Here is a 17,716-nt window from a genome sequence, read left to right as displayed (position 1 = left end):
ATCCCACATGCCGCGGAGCAACTAAGCCCGTGCGCCACAACTACTGAGCCTGTGCTCTAGAGCCCGTGAGCCACAACTGCTGAGCTCACGTGTCGCAACTAATGAAGCCCTCGTACCTAGAGCCCGTGCTCCGCAACAAGAGAAGCCACCACAATGAGAAGCCCGCGCACTGCAACGAAGAGTAGCCCCCCACTCACCACAACTAGAGAAACCCCATGCGCAGCAACAAAGACCCAACGCAGTGGAAGATAATAAATAAATAAATAAAATTAAAAAAAAAAAAAGAGAGAGAGCTGATAACTTAGGCTTGGGCAGGCCAACTCATTTAATAGCTATCAATGACATCCATAAAGATTCAGTTGTACCAGGCACAACCCACCGACTCAAAGGAGTAGGAACGCCCAAGGAGGTCTGGAAGTCTGAAAAGGAAGTGAGAAGTTGGTCTGTGTCCTTAGAAACATGGACTTAAGTGAATTTATTTTATTGACTCAATGTCCAGGAGTCTCTAGTCGTGTGCTTTCTGTATATCAGTCTTTAGAAATGTCTTATAATCCCTTCTAGAAACTGAGGTGAAAAATTCACAGAAAACCAGCCATCTTAAAGTGAGCATTTCAGTGGCTTTTAGTACATTCACAACGTTGTGCAACACCCACCTACGTCTGTCAAGTTCCAAAACATTTCCCAAATACAACTCCATACCCATTACGCAGGTTTTCCCCATTTCTCCCTCCTTACAGCTCTTGGCAACTACTAACCTATCTTTATGGATTTACTTAGTCTTGATATTGCCTATGAATGCAGTCACACAATATGTGACTGGCTGTGTCTAGTTTCGTTCACTTAGCATGTAGCTATATGTAGCTATATTCCCTTTTTGGACAAGTTAGCTTCTCTCATTTGTGGATGAATGAGTATTTAAGAGAATGGGTTATTCCTAGGGCAGGGTGGAGGCTCAAAATGGGAATCAGTGTAGCAAAGGATGAAATTCTAGAGAAAAGAAATTAGAGCTTCGTGTTTAACCTGTCTGATACGCTTGTACCAGTCTCCTAGTCTGTTTTCTTTCTGTTCAATACTTAGTGGGCTGTGGGTTGTTTTGGATGTGGGGAAGTATTCAGCACAATGCCTGGCATACAGGAAGCTCTCAGTAAATGCTATCATAAACACAATATTAAAGTCAACTATTATTTTGATTTCCTTCTTAGAACTCTGGGAGACAGTAGAGGGTAGTGGTCAAGTGTGGGAGCACTAGACCAATCACATGGGTTCAAACCTCAATCTCAGCTCTGTCACCTATTAGCCATGTGATCTTTGGCAGATGCTTGTTGCTCCGTGTTTCAGTTTATACTTAATGGAGCAATTAAGAGGATTATGAAATAACTAAGGTAAAGCCCTGAACACAACACCTAGCACACACTGAGTGGTCAGTAGATGCTATTAGGATTTGAATGGTCATGCGGCTTTAAAATCTATCCAGTTTTGAAACTTTTCTCTTGGCAAATTTCCCATAGCATCCTGTCACATAAGATGAAAAATAGTCCTTATAGCATCTAAACGTTTGAAGGCACCCCTCCATACACTGTAGGTTTGCTGACCCCAACTATTAAAATCTTAGTTGTTCTCTCAGCTTCCCTTTTAAGAGTGTAAGGGAGAAAATAACAAATGAATAAAGGGATACTCTTGAGGGCATATAGATTATCCTAAAACTGTATATTTAAAAAGCGTTTAAAAAATACAAGGCACTATCATCACCTATGTTGATGGTAGGTGATTAGATTGTAGGAAGACTGGTGTTAGATTTTGGGGACCCATTTCCTCTTGCAGTCTGTCTGCCTAATTGAGCCACCATACACAAGGGATCCTCCTGCAGAGAATCTGTTCATGATGATGATGGTAAGGTACTTGCGTTGGAAACCAACCCACAAAATGCTCAAGCACAACGTGTAATACTCCTATTTCCAATCTACAGAAAAAAAAGAGGTGATAGGTAAGTCAGTATCATATTGTTCTCAAGGCTGGATTCCAACTCAGTTGCTTCCATGGAGTGACACTCCTACATCCAAAGTTTATCTCCTCTTCCCCAGCCTAACACTGTAAACTTTACTGTGGTGCCTGCAGTTGTGGCAATTAGAGATCCACTTGGATTTTTTTTGTTTAATTAATTTTATTTTCATTTTTGGCTGCTTTGGGTCTTCGTTGCTGCGCGTGGGCTTTCTCTAGTGCGGCGAGTGGGGGCGACTCTTCGTTGTGGTGCGTGGGCTTCTCTTGTTGCGGAGCATGGGCTCTAGAGCACAGGCTCAGTAGTTGTGGCTCATGGGCTCTAGAGCGCAGGCTCAGTAGTTGTGGTGCACGGGCTCAGTCGCTCCGTGGCATGTGGGATCTTCCCGGACCAGGGCTCGAACCTGTGTCCCCTGCATTGGCAGGCAGATTCTTAACCACTGTGCCACCAGGAAAGCCCCACTTGGATTTTAAAAAGCAGTGTATCCCTGGATGAGGTCTGTGGGATGGAAGTTTTAAAGAGATTGAGGAGGAATGTTGAATGTCTTGGTGCATGTGAGAACTTTCTGGTGTGGTATTAAGTAGATGGGAACGTTGAACTTTCTGGTGGAGAGCAGACCTGGGGGCAGATTGCAGTGCCAGTAATAGGAAGGTTCTGGGCCCCTGTAGGTGGGAAAGAGAAGGTACTGAGAAGTAGGTAAAGAATGCAGGATAGGTGAGGCATGGTCCGATTTTCTTTCCAATGGGAAGTTTACCTCAGACCCATCCTTATTCATTAGATATATTGTTTCCTTTATATATATATATATATACACACACACACACACATATATATATACACACATATATAAAAGAATACATATAATGTGCAACAGAATCAGGTCACTAGGATAAAACTTGACCTTCTTGAATATGGATCCTCTCACGTTGACGATTTAAATATTTTGAGAAAACTGTTGTAAGCCAACTGCAAGAGGGGAGACCTTAACATTTCATTTTCCAAAAGAGGCAGCAAATAATGTTTATGAATACAATAAACACATCTCAAAAAAGAATGATACAACTTTTATTTTCCATGGATTTAAAGATACTTTTGCTACATAGTTTATGTATTTTTATGAGATTATATTTTTTCATTTGTATGAAGTTCAACCTTATACAATTTCAAGGTGATACGTTTGGTAGTGTATCTATAATCTTTAAAAAGTTTTTAGAGTTTTTGGAATGTACAGTATATGAGGTAAAATCAAGATTACATTAAAAATTGTTTCTCCTCTGCACTAATTTTGCAGTGAGGCTCAAATGGCAAGTACACTATTAAATGACATTTACTATCAAAAATAGGAGTTCATTTGAGTTACTATGAAAAACATAAGCCACTGCAACTGCCACAGTGGCACATTTTACAATTTTAGACATTCAACTATATAGAAATCTCTGGGCTATTACACTCAAACTCATTTGTATTGCCAAATGTGGCACTTTTAAGAAGTTTCTAGAAAACAATCTCAATCACTGTTTTGGGGGAAGTTAGCCTACACATAAGAGATTAAATTTAAATAAAATGTAAACATACAGTATTTTATAGTGACAGATCATTCTTACCACTTGGGAAGGCCAAGTTTATCCATTTCTTTTTTGAACAAAGGTTAATGTTTTTTCTACAGCACAGATCATTTGACATAAAACAATTACAATACATGCTCATTCTAATATAAGAAATTCTTCAGAGATCTTCAAAGCACAAAACATACGTCCTTTTTTTCAAAGACTGACAGAAGTGCTAAGTAATCACTAAACTGCTAACCTCAGCAACTTAAAATTAGCGACTCACTATCCTAAAATTCAAATAATAAATTAAAAAGTCTAGTTACAAGTGTTTCACAGATAACAGATGTGATAAAACAAGAATTTTAGATAGTTTCATTACAAACTATTATTACTGGCAGTCATGGACATCTATGCAAGATGTACAATGTGATACTTGACAAAATTCAGTCTGATCACCCAATAACTCACAAATGCAAGCTCACAAAACATTAACGAATTATGTAATTGCAAAGTGCTCTAATGCAACATTAACCACATGCAATCAACAACTGGAACAGTATCCAAACAGACATTACATTAAACATTAGTTTTTCAAGAAAGAAAGCAGCTTGAAGTTTACTGGTGCAAATTAATTTTGTCTTCGGATTTGGTGCCCCAAACAAAAGGTTAGGTTTGATTATGAATTCTGATGGTGATGGCAGTAGTTATGGGAGAAGCAGCAAAACTTATGGGAGTTCTTCAAAATTAGCCTGTACCAGATAGATGGAGTGAGAGTGAGTGTGTGTGTGTGTGTGTGTGTATATTTCTACACTTGGTATATATAAAGCCATATATGTACGTGCATGTCCTTATACACACACATATAGTTCAAAGGCTCACAAAACCAAATTAAATAGGTTTGAAGTTCAGAATTATGATTACTTTTAAAAAGTATGTAAAAGCCCTCTGTTCTTTTCCATGTTCTCAAGACCTGAAGATGGGTTTTTGAGTAAACATTAAAATACTTTTAGGCCAAGTAAACTGTATGTGCTTTCAAGTGACTTACCTGTGAATTCATGAATATATACTTATAATGAAGAACTCCACATTTATCAAACAAGAAGCTTCTTTTTCCCATGCATATTCTTTCATCCAGTTTTTGTCTGCTAAGCCCCTCCAGTTATTCATCATAATCCCACTTACCAAATTAAGACAAATGAGGAGGTAGAAATATAGCACTAGATTGCTTTCACAGCATCATACTTTAACATTTTTATATAGCATGTTAGTGTAAATTTTAATCATTCTGAATTTTTCACTAGGTAATAATTAAAACAAACAGATCAGGTTGTCACTGTTACACTCATGCTGACTGGTCAAAGTATCAATTATATATTGTTGCCTCTCAGAAAGTTTGTTTCACAAGAAGGCATGTCAAAAAAAGAGAAAAAGAAAAAGAAAAGAAAAAGAGCCCCAACCGAACAAAAAACCGAAACGTGCTATTTCTGTGGCTTGCATTCTTATAAGGTGCCAGCCTCTACCTAACAATATAAGCATTAAAAATGGCAAAAATGATGTACTATAGTCTCAATGCCAGTGCTAAATGTCACTGATTTTGTAAAAGCAATACAGAAATAATTTTAGTACATGACAAAATAAAATGTAATACAATATTAAAAATAAAGTTATATTTTCACTTGATTACAAAGTACTGAATGATAAAGGCAATCAAAATGGAAAAGAAAGCAAACAGCACAAGGATGACGGCTGCACACTGCTCGTCACTGAGTGCCCGCCGGGTCCTCGTGCTTTCCACAGTGTCTCTGTTGGTGCTGGCTGGTGGTTCAGTCCTCTGAGAGATGAAGAGCACTGTTGTGCTGTAGGGGCCTACGAGGTCCTGATGCCCCACAGGGTCTTGGCACTGGCGAATGGCACACACACGGAAACGATATTCACAGTTCAGCTGAAGGCTTGAATACCGGAATGAAGAGTCAGGCCCTTTGTAAATCTGATAGTAAGACATTAGAAAAAGAATTATATGGGAAGGCTGGGTAGAAAATCTATGTTAAAAATGGCTAGTTTTAGAATTATTTTTGACATGGAAGCTAGTGAGTGCCACTGCTTGTATCTTTTAAATGACATTTTAAAAATACCTATCCATTAAAGAACTCAACTGTTTGCTGTATAATGGCTGGAGAAATCTGAAAAGTAAGGATGTGATATCTACCCTCACAGAGCTTACAAACCAGCTGAAGAGTGAACATGTGTCCCCAGAACAGCTAGAGAACAAGCAAAATCAGCCCACGGGCATTTCTCTGGTTTCACCAAATGTAAGAAGTCAGACTTCTGTGAAATCATTCCATGAAAGGAGGAACAGTGTCTAACCTTGCTCTCCCATGATATCTTTGTATAACTGGTTTCTGTAAAGTTTCAAACAGATCTGCTAAATGAAACAATAACTGAAAAAGGAGAGCTCTCTATAGGTGTCTATGGCAAATCATTTTATAAACTTTAAAAGGAGAGATCACTTAGAATCAAAGAATGGGATTGTAAAACCCAACTCCTCTGGCTCATCCCTTAGAAGGGAAATAACAAGAATGGAATTCCATAGATTTTTCAAGACAGTGTGCTAGTGATTGAGAGGATATGTACTGGAACTGGGGTCCAAGCTCTGCTCTACCACTGCACACTCCTCCAGGGCATAATAGTAGTTATCTTGTACGGTAATTACGAGAATGAAATAGACTAATACTTGTTAAAGCACTTCTTAGCACAGTGCCCAGCATATAGCGAGTGCTCAATATATGGAAGCTATCACTTCCACTACTGCACCCCTTCACTCATTCTTTAAATGAAAAGACCAAGACTCAGTGATTTCCCAGTTGAGTTTCCCCAGCTAGTTGGTGGGTTATATTAAGAGATCAACCAAAACCTGTGGGCTAGCATTCCCTCAAGCAATTTTAGTAGCCTCAGTTGTATCTGTGTTGTAAATCTACATTTTTACATACTGGTTTGCTTCCAAAGGAGAAAGGTAAGCTCTTTCCCTCATTTTTGTGTCTCCAGAATATAGCATATAATAGGTACTTAATGAAAGGCCACTAAATTAGTACTGTGTATACATCAAAATGTATATCAGAAGATACTGAGAAGATATATAAATGAACCTTTACTGAAAAAGTAAGCTTTAAGACAAATCTTAAAAAAATGCGGAATATGAGTTAGTCCTGAAGATGCATATGAGCATTTCAGGAAGTGAGAATGTAGAAATGATTTATGTCTCAGTGACAGTAAAAGGATGAACTTAAGTATATCAGAAGACTGTATTAGAAAGCAGTGTGAAACAGTATACATACAATGAAGTCAATTTAGTAAAAATAAAAAATATGTATTTGTCTTATGGGTATAATGGGTGATATTTATTTTTGTCTTTAAAATGTTCTTTACTTTCCATTTATCTCCAAATGAGTGTGGTAATGTGATCAGGAAAAAAAACTCAACAAATGGCACGACGGTGATAGGTGAAGAGATTTGACATTGAAAGGAGGAATATGTTAATACACTAGTTGGAAATTTAAGTTTAATTCTACAGGGGCCACTGTAGTGTGTGATATTTAAACTGTTTAAGGAATCCTGATCATAAGGCTGAGAGGGATTGAGGGAGTTGGGCAGGACAAGGGCTCTTGCTGAGTTATGAGGCCCTGGTATAATTTTCATGGATCACTTAAAAAGTGACTTTTTATTTTAATAAAAGTTGGCAGGCAAAAAAAAAAAAAATCTTCCAAGATTTTAAAGCTTGGGGACCAAAATGATGTTAGTGTTTATGATCCTGACGAATGAGGAAGAGGTTGGAGAGGAGAGACTGGGAAGGAAGACGATGAGATCAAATTTTCAATTTTGTTTTAGATGTTGGGAAGATATCTAAACAGGGAGACATCCTATAGGTAACTGTAGACTCAGGACTGAAGAAAACAGGTACATCTGCTAGAGCTGATTTTAAAAGTTTTATAGATCTAAGTGAAGCTATTCAAAAAGAGTCTCAAGCTCAAGATAGCTGGGTTAGGCCTTAGAATGAGAAATAAGAATTAAAATGACTAAAACCATTTCCACCACCCCCTTTCATATTGACAAGATAAATTCTGTGACCCTAATAAACAAGAGGGCAAGTAAAAACTCTAATAAATTCATAATGTTTTGGTCCATAGCTATTGCTCACAGATAGTATTACATACAACTAAAACAGAAGAAAAACTAAAATATCCCCTTTATATTTGCTATCAATAACTATCCATTTACCTAGGCAGAATGTGGCAAATATAAATTAATGCAGATTTGTAGTTAAGAGGATGGCAGGTAAGACATTAATGTTTTCACTTTCTTTGCATTTTAACTGAGAAATGCAGACTAAAACTTAAGCTTGGAAAGTTTGTGCATATCTAGCTGGCCAAGAACTTTGAAACAGTACACCACCTGCAACAGAATTTACAGGAAACCTTTATAGAAAGCTTATCGAGTTTCATAAATTGGTATTTATCCTTACTTTAGCTTTGTGAATATATTTACAGCATGGAGAAAATAACAACTGTGGAATTGGGGCCAATAAGACTGAAATCACTATTTTACCTATTTATATCTACCTCTATATCTACATTCTAAAAATCTATTTGGTTGGTGAGATAAATTTACCAAGTACCCATACTAAAATTCAAGACAGTCCTTGTTGTTACCTTTTAAGGACAAGTATACATGTTTACTACCAAAGACAACCACTTTTGAAGCGTCATTATAGAGGAACAAATTCTGTTTAACTATTTCTACTTTCTGTGTACATTACATATCCACAGTCTGATCTTATAATGAGTAATAATACAGTCTGTATTATTTATAGAAATTAGTGTAAGACAATGATTTCAGCAATACATTACTATTAGACTGAATGCAGACTTACTCAAAACTTTCCTAAGATTTATTATAGATTTGACTGCATTTAAAAGTAATTACAGTTGACCCTTGGACAACATGGGTTTGAACTGTAGGGGTCCACTTATACACAGATTTTTTTTCAATAAGTACAATCTACAGTACTACACAACCAGAGGCTGGCCAAATCCATGAATGTGGAACAGTGAACACGGAGGGCCGACCGTAAAGTTCTATGTGGTTTTTCCACTGCACTGGGAAAAAACCAGTGCTGCTAACCCTTGTGGTGTTCAAGGGTCAACTGTATTCATTAAGACGAATAATAAGGCATATGTTGTCATATAATTTGGCACATATGGTCACATAATGTGATCCTTCTGTAACTTATGAATGTATTATTGCAAATAATTATTTCCTAGTGATCAATAAATGAAGGGAACAGTAAAAACCCTCAAAAACAACTGAATATGGACAAATAACCACGTAATTCGTCTCTACCATTCTTCCCCTCTATTATTGTCCAGGGAGTTGTAAGTGAACTTGGAGCTTTTAGAGCAATCTTTTTTTTGAATTTAATTTTTTTTTTATACAGCAGGTTCTTATTAGTCATCAATTTTATACACATCAGTGTATACATGTCAATCCCAATCGCCCAATTCAACACACCACAATCCCCACCCACACGTGGCTTTCTCCCCTTGGTGTCCATACGTTTGTTCTCTACATCTGTGTCTCAACTTCTGCCCTGCAAACCGGTTCACCTGTACCATTTTTCTAGGTTCCACATATATGCGTTAATATACGATATTTGTTTTTCTCTTTCTGACTTCATTCTGTATGACAGTCTCTAGATTCATCCACATCTCTACAAATGACCCAGTTTCATTCCTTTTTATGGCTGAGTAATATTCCATTGCATATATGTACCATATCTTTATCCATTCGTCTGTCGATGGGCATTTAGGTTGCTCCCATGACCTGGCTATTGTAAATAGTGCTGCAATGAACATTGGGGTGCATGTGTCTTTTTGAACTATGGTTTTCTCTGGGTATATGCCCAGTAGTGGGATTGCTGGGTCATATGGTAGTTCTGTTTTTAGTTTTTTAAGGAACCTCCATACTGTTCTCCATAGTGGCTGTATCAATTTACATTCCCACCAACAGTGCAAGAGGGTTCCCTTTTCTCCACACCCTCTCCAGCATTGGTTATTTGTAGATGTTCTGATGATGCCCATTCTAATCAGTGTGAGGTGATACCTCATTGTAATTTTGATTTGCATTTCTCTAATAATTAGTGATGTTGAGCATCTTTTCATGTGCTTCTTGGCCATCTGTATGCCTTCTTTGGAGAGACGTCCATTTATGTCTTCTGCCCATATTAGGATTGGGTTGTTTTTTTAATATTGAGCTGCATGAGCTGTTTATATACTTTGGAGATTAATCCTTGGTCCAATGATTCGTTTGCAAACATTTTCTCCCATTCTGAGGGTTGTCTTTTTGTCTTGTTTATGGTTTCCTTTGCTGTGCAAAAGCTTTGAAGTTTCATTAGGTCACATTTGTTTATTTTTTTTATTTCCATTACTCTAGGAGGTGTATCAGAAAATATCTTGCTATGAAGAGTGTTCTTCCTATGTTTTCCTCTAAGAGTTTTATAGTGTCCATTCTTACATTCAGGTCTCGAATCCATTTTGAGTTTACGTCTGTGTATGGTGTGAGGGAGTGCTCTAATTTCATTCTTTTACATGTAGCTGTCCAGTTTTCCCAGCACCACTTATTGAAGAGACTGTCTTTTCTCCATTGTATCTCCTTGCCTCCTTAGTCATAGATTAGTTGACCATAGGTGCATGGGTTTATCTCTGGGCTTGCTATCTTGTTCCATTGATCTATGTTTCTGTTTTTGTGCCAGCACCATGTTGTCTTGATTACTGTAGCTTCATAGTATAGTCTGAAGTCAGGGAGTCTGATTCCTCCAGCTCCATTTTTTTCCCTCAAGACTGCTTTGGCTATTCAGGGTCTTTTGTGTCTCCATACAAATTTCAAGATTTTTTGTTCCGGTTCTGTAAAAAGTGCCATTGGTAATTTGATAGGGATTGCATTGAATCTGTACATTGCTTTGGGTAATATAGTCATTTTCACAATATTGATTCTTCCAATCCAAGAACATGGTATATCTCTCCATCTGTTGGTAACATCTTTAATTTCTTTCAACAGTGTCTTATAGTTTTCTGAATACAGGTCTTTTGTCTCCCTAAGTAGGTTTATTCCTAGGTATTTTATTCTTTTTGTTGCAATGGTAAATGGGAGTGCTTCCTTAATTTCTCTTTCAGATTTTTCATCATTAGTGTATAGGAATGCAAGAGATTTTTCTGCATTAATTTTGTATCCTGCAACTTTACCAAATTCATTGATTAGCTCTAGTAGTTTTCTGGTGGCATCTTTAGGATTCTCTATATACAGTATCATGTCATCTGCAAACAGTGACAGTTTTACTTCTTCTTTTCCAATCTGTATTCCTGTTATTTTTCTTCTCTGATTGCCATGGCTAGGACTTCCAAAACTATGTTGAATGACAGTGGTGAGAGTGGACATCCTTGTCTTTTTCCTGATCTTAGAGGAAATGCTTTCAGTTTTTCACCATTGAGAATGATGTTTGCTGTGGATTTGTCATATATGGCCTTTATTATGTTGAGATAGGTTCCCTCTATGCCCACCTTCTGGAGAGTTTTTATCATGAACGGGTATTGAATTCTGTCAAAAGCTTTTTCTGCATCTATTGAGATGATCATATGGTTTTTATTCTTCAACTTATTAATATGGTGTATCACATTGATTGATTTGCGTATATTGAAGAATCCTGGCATCCCTGGGATAAATCCCACTTTATCATGCTGTATGATCCTTTTAATGTGTTGTTGGATTCTGTTTGCTAGCAGTTTGTTGAGGATTTTTGCATCTATATTCATGAGTGATATTGGTCTGTAATTTTCTTTTTTTGTAGTATCTTTGTCTGGTTTTGGTATCAGGGTGACAGTGGCCTCACAGAATGCATCTGGGAGTGTTCCCCCCTCTGCAATTTTTGGGAAGAGTTTGAGAAGGATGGGTGTTAGCTCTTCTCTGAATGTTTGATAGAATTCACCTGTGAAGCCATCTGGGCCTGGACTTTTGTTTGTTGGAAGATTTTTAATCAGTTTCAATTCATTACTTGTGACTGGTCTGTTCATTTTCTATTTCTTCCTGGTTCAGTCTTGGAAGGTTATACCTTTCTAAGAATTTGTCCATTTCTTCCAGGTTGTCCACTTTGTTGGCATAGAGTTGTTTGTAGTAGTCTCTCAGGATGCTTTGTATTTCTGCGGTGTTTGTTGTAACTTCTCCTTTTCCATTTCTAATTTTATTGATTTGAGTCCTCTCCCTCTTTTTCTTGATGAGTCTGGCTAATGGTTTATCAATTCTGTTTATCTTCTCAAAGAAACAGCTTTTAATTTTATTGATCTTTGCTATTGTTTTGTTTCTATTTCATTTATTTTCTGCTCTGATGATTTCCTTCCTTCTGCTAACTTGGGGTTTTGTTTGTTCTTCTTTCTCTAGTTCCTTTAGATGTAAGGTTACGCTGTTTATTTGAGATGTTTCTTGTTTCTTGAGGTAGGCTTGTATAGCTATAAATTTCCCTCTTAGAACTTCTTTTGCTGCATCCCATAGGTTTTGGATCGTCGTGTTTTGTCATTTGTCTCTAGGTATTTTTTGATTTTCTCTGTGATTTCTTCAGTGATCTCTTGGTCATTTAGTAACGTACTGTTTAGCCTCCATATGTGTGGGTGTGTTACGTTTTTTTCCCCTGTAATTGATTTCTAATCTCATAGTGTTGTGGTCAGAAAAGATGCTTGACATGATTTCAATTTTCTTAAATTTACTGAGGCTTGATCTGTGACCCAAGATGTGACCTATCCTGGAGAATGTTCCGTGCACACTTGAGAAGAAAGTGTAATCTGTTTTTGGATGGAATGTCCTATAAATATCAATTAAGTCTATCTTGTTTAATGTATCATTTAAAGCTTGTGTTTCCTTATTTATTTTCATTTTGGATGATCTGTCCATTGGTGTAAGTGAGGTGTTAAAGTCCCCAACTATTATTGTGTTACTGTCGATTTCCTCTTTTACGGCTGTTAGCAGTTGCCTTATGTATTCAGGTGATCCTATGTTGGGCGCATATATATTTATAATTGTTATATCTTCCCCTTGGATTGATCCCTTGACCATTATGTAGTGTCATTCTTTATTTTAAAATCTATTTTATCTGATATGAGTTTTGCTACTCCAGCTTTCTTTTGATTTCCATTTGCATGGAATATCTTTTTCCATCCCCTCACTTTCAGTGTGAATATGTCCCTAGGTCTGAAGTGGGTCTCTTGTAGACAGCATATATATGGGTCTTGTTTTTATATCCATTCAGCAAGCCTCTGTCCTCTGGATGGAGCATTTAATCCATTCACGTTTAAGGTAATTATCGATATGTATGTTCCTATTACCATTTTCTTAATTGTTTTGGGTTTGTTTTTGTAGGTCCTTTTCTTCTTTTGTGTTTCCCACTTAGAGAAGTTCCTTTAGCATTCGTTGTAGAGCTGGTTTGGTGGTGCTGAATTCTCTTAGCTTTTGCTTGTCTGTAAAGCTTTTGATTTCTCCCTCGAATCTGAATGAGATCCTTGCCCGGTAGAGTAATCTTGGTTGTAGGTTCTTCCCTTTCATCACTTTAAGTATATCATGCCACTCCCTTCTGGCTTGTAGAGTTTCTGCTGAGAAATCAGCTGTTAACCTTATGGGAATTCCCTTGTATGTTATTTGTCATTTTTCACTTGCTGCTTTCAGTGATTTTTGTCAATTTGATTACTATGTGTCTCGGCATGTTTCTCCTTGGGTTTATCTTGTATGGGACTTGCTGCGCTTCCTGGACTTGGGTGGCTATTTCCTTTCCCATGTTAGGGAAGTTTTCGACTATAATGTCTTCAGATATTTTCTCTGGTCCTTTCTCTCTCTCTTCTTCTTCTGGGACCCCTATAATGCGAATGTTGTTGCATTTAATGTTGTCCCAGAGGTCTCTTAGGCTGTTTTCATTTCTTTTCATTCTTTTTTCTTCTGTTCCATGGCAGTGAATCCACCATTCTGTCTTCCAGGTCACTTATCCGTTCTTCTGCCTCCGTTATTCTGCTATTGATTCCTTCTAGTGTAGTTTTCATTTCAGTTATTGTGTTGTTCACCTACCTCTTTGTTCTTTAATTCTTCTAGATCTGTGTTGAACATTTCTTGCATCTTCTCGACCTTTGCCTCCATTCTTTTTCCGAGGTCCTGGATCATCTTCACTATCATTATTCTGAATTCTTTTTCTGGAAGGTTGCCTATCTCCACTTCGTTTAGTTGTTTTACTGGGGTTTTATCATGTTCCTTCATGTGGTATGTCGCCCTCTGCCTTTTCATCTCGTCTGTCTTTCTGTGAATGTGGTTTTTGTTCCATAGGCTCTGCAGTACTGTAGTTCTTCTTGTTTCTGCTGTCTGTCCTCTGGTGGATGAGGCTATCTCTAGAGCAATTCTGAAATTTACGGTGCTTAAGCACCACTTGGAACTTAAGAACAAAGAAACAAAACCAGCGAAAGAGAAACAGAATTGTGGGTTCCACTCCTAGACATTCAGATTTATTTGGTCTGCAGGCCACTCTGAGGAACAAGTGTTTTTGAGAATCTCAAGTTCAGAAGTTTAAGAACGGAAGAAATTGTATAGAATCCAACAGGCCACTGTCCCAGCAACCATTCTCCTACATTGCCAACAATACCCTAATTTTGGATGGGGTATCCAAAGTACAGCCCCTGTACTAGGAGAAGCTGGCGAGGCTTAAGTCCAGAGGTGGGCCCTGTCTGGCTTAAGCCCTGGCACAGTCACTGCTTCAGGGATGACTTTGTAACCCAAGTGCTATCTTCTCCCTGAATGTGAATAAGGAAGTGTAAGTTCCCCATGGCAGGCACTGAACACTGAGAGAAACTATGTCCCTGATGACTTCATTAAGCTCCTCGATCAACCTACCTACCTACAGGCTTCTCCCTAAGAGGATTTATACTTTATAAGCCAATTTGAAATTTTTTTTAATTAATTAATTAATTTTTTAAGTTATTTTTGGCTGCATTGGGTCTTTGTTGCTGCGTGCAGGCTCTCTTTTTTCTAGTTGTGGCGAGTGGGGGCTACTCTTCCTTGCAGTGCGCAGGCCTCTCATTGTGGTGGCTTCTCTTGTTGCGGAGCATGGGCTCTAGGCGCGTGGGCTTCATTAGTTGTGGCACGTGGGCTCAGTAGTTGTGGCGCACAGGCTTAGTTGCTCTGCGGCATGTGGGATCTTCCCGGACCAGGGCTCGAACCTGTGTCCCATGCATTGGCAGGCGGATTCGTAACTAGTGTGCCACCAGGGAGGCCCCTATAAGCCAATTTGTATTAATTTTTCTGGCACTTGTAACATTAATGAGCTTGGACACAAGAACTCTCTTAGGTACAGACTCCCAGATGGTGCTTATCTGCTTTGACGGTGGTTCTACTGTCCCCCAATATTTTCACTTCACCCTGTTATACCACTTGAAATGCTGCTTTTGGTTTAAAAGCACTTGCTTTAAAAAATGTATACACTTCTGGGAAGATTAAAGAGCCAGCAGACACTTGACTTTTGACATGAATTTTCCCAAGGAAAGAGTCTTTTTCCTAATGGCAATAAGGTCAGTTATATTGTGTATATGAGAATTATGATGTATGTGAGAGAGGGAGGCAAGAGGAAGAGGAAGAGTGTAATTTTAGAGAATGGGGCCAAGCCTCAGGGAGGTGCTGCAGAGCAGGGCACAGAGCAGCAAGAAGGCAGCAAGAGTTTGGTGAAAGCCACTGACTGATCAAAGAGGGATGAAGCAAGGGAAGAATGTAAAGAAATCAATATGTTTCTAAGTTTGGCCCAGGGTCGTAAGTACTGGCTGCTGCTAGGCTAATTTGCTTCCAGATCCCCAAACCCAGCAACACTACAGGTTAAACAGTTTTTAATAGGCTAGCCTAGAAACTCAACCACCAACTTATAAATAATAATCCTCTTCTTAAAAACATCAACAGTTCCTACTGCTGTAGAATGAAGACCCACTAAGACTTGGCCTCCTCCACTACACACTCCAATCTTTTTTTTTAGCTTTATTTTTTATTAGTAATCTATTTTATATATATTAGTGTATATGTCAGTCCCAATCTCCCAGTTCATCCCACAAGCATACCCCCTGCTCTTCCCCACTGTACACACTCCATTCTTGAGCCTTACTCAAGTCATACTTGAGAGTTCATGGTTCCTCCTAAGCTCATCAGCTCCCCAAAAAGACTCCCTTTAATGATAATCCTTTTGGAAAACATTCCAAAGTCCAGCTGGAAAAAAAATCATTCCTTTTAATAAAGTATGTTTTATCTTTATCATGATCTTGCTTACATAGAATGTCATGATTATGAAATTTCTGCTTGCTTGCTAACGTCTAATAAACAACTTTCTTGAAATCAGAACAGTAACTTATTAATAATGTAGCCCCCTCAAATTCTTCATATGTAGTATTTAATACATGTGTGTTGAATAGCAAGTCAATTTTAAGTAAAATATTAAAATCCCATGAATGAGATTGAACTCTTAAAAAAATGACCTTTAAACTTCTGGAATACAACTTGACAATAAATCATAAAATTTTATAAACATTTAAGAGATTTAGATGAGCATATATATGATGAAGTTCTAAGGAAATCAGTATTTTAAGTTTTACAGTATGCTTACAATCTAAAGGTAAAATTGGTGATAAGGTTAATTTAGCTTTTAAGTTAAATTAGAATTAGCACTGCTGTTTCATGTAGTGATATGTTTATTAAAATTCATATACTACTCAAATGTGGGGTCCCTATTTCCTTTAAACATGTAATGAAATTACATTTTCTTTAATATTAATTTTGTTTCCTCCTTGGAAGGAAACCTACTTATCTGTAAATCATATTCAAGTCTAATTATCATGTCAATTTGCAGATGGCTTAATAAAGAAAAACAATCACATGCCAAATTTAATCCAGCTCTTTGGGGCCTTTTGTAATTTTGGTTAAGAAATTATGCTTCCATATTTAGCAAAATTGAAAGGAAAAAATTATACCTTATTGAAAGGTAGTCTATTATTAATAGTTATAATAGCAGAAGAGTGAAATAAAACAGATGAATGATTTTTTAATAGTGAGAAAATACAAAATAAGAAACTAAAATGAAAACAACCCAGCTTAAAAGCTCTCAAAATCAAGAAGAGTAACAGCAAAAAGGAAGAAGCAGATGAAATGCTTACAGAAATAAGGCTTTTGAGTTGCATAAAAACTTCTTTATAAAAGTCATAATGACACTGACAGCTGCCCAGTTCATCGGCTATTCACTGTTTACCAGGAACCTATCTTTGAAATTTTACCAGGAAGGTGATACTTCCTCTAGGCTTCCATAATAACTGTGTCAATTGTCATATTTACAACACTGCATTATAATCATGACTATTACTAACATTGTAAAAGCCTCTTCAATGTTGTCTCTGTATCTGTCCTCATCCTACTCTGGTCACAATAATCTTGTGTCTGATCATGTGCCTACTCTGGTCCAAATCCTCCACTGGCTTCTCATTTTACATGGAGTAAAAGTCAGAGTATGACCTATAATGCCCTACACGATCTCCATGCCCGCTCATAGACCCCCTACCATTAAAGCCCTGACTTCATTTATTATTCCTCCCTTTGCTCATGCTGCCCCAGCCATAGTGGCCTTCGTCTTGTACAGTAAATTTAACAAGCATGCTCCTGCCTCAGGGCCTTTGCACCTACTGTTTCTGCTTCTTGAAACACTCTTCTCCCCATATTCACTTCCTTTGGGTCTCTGTTCAAATGTCACCTGACGGCCCTATATAAAATAGCACTAGCTGTCCCTCGCCCTAGTACTCCCTAATCCTTTTATCCAGTTTTATTTTTTCTCCATTGTGCTTATCACTATCTAACATATGATATACTGATGTGTTTATCTGCTTTTAGAATCTCTTTTTCTACTAGAATGTAAGCTGCACAGAGGCAGGGACTTTTTGTTCACTTGTATCCTGAGTGCCTGGCACAGAGTTCAATAAATACCTGTTAAATGAATGAATACTCTGTTTAAATGCAGTTCACACCCAAAAGATTTTGAATCCTGATATACTGTGTAGTTACTATTTTTTGGAACATAGTA

At 37.6% G+C, this 17,716-nt stretch overlaps 1 protein-coding gene across 2 annotated transcripts in view; it reads right to left on the bottom strand.

The window, feature by feature from the left end:
- Nucleotides 1-2,904: 2,904 nt before the first annotated feature.
- Nucleotides 2,905-17,716, bottom strand: part of FNDC3A (fibronectin type III domain containing 3A) — a 160,569-nt gene continuing 145,757 nt past the window's right edge. The window contains exon 26 of one of the 2 annotated variants that reach the window (XM_029209729.1): nt 2,905-5,533. In XM_029209729.1, the coding sequence (XP_029065562.1) occupies nt 5,219-5,533 (315 nt within the window). In that variant the 3' untranslated portion in view covers nt 2,905-5,218. The remainder of the gene's footprint in view (nt 5,534-17,716) is intronic. The other variant, XM_029209731.1, reaches the window with a different exon arrangement.

Source organism: Monodon monoceros, unplaced genomic scaffold (genome assembly GCF_005190385.1).
Source record: "Monodon monoceros isolate NGI ecotype Baffin Bay Population unplaced genomic scaffold, NGI_Narwhal_1 Super_Scaffold_8, whole genome shotgun sequence".
Taxonomy (NCBI): Eukaryota; Metazoa; Chordata; class Mammalia; order Artiodactyla; family Monodontidae; genus Monodon; species Monodon monoceros.
Note: the sequence above shows the minus strand (reverse complement) of the source record. Positions and strands in the feature narration are given on the sequence as shown.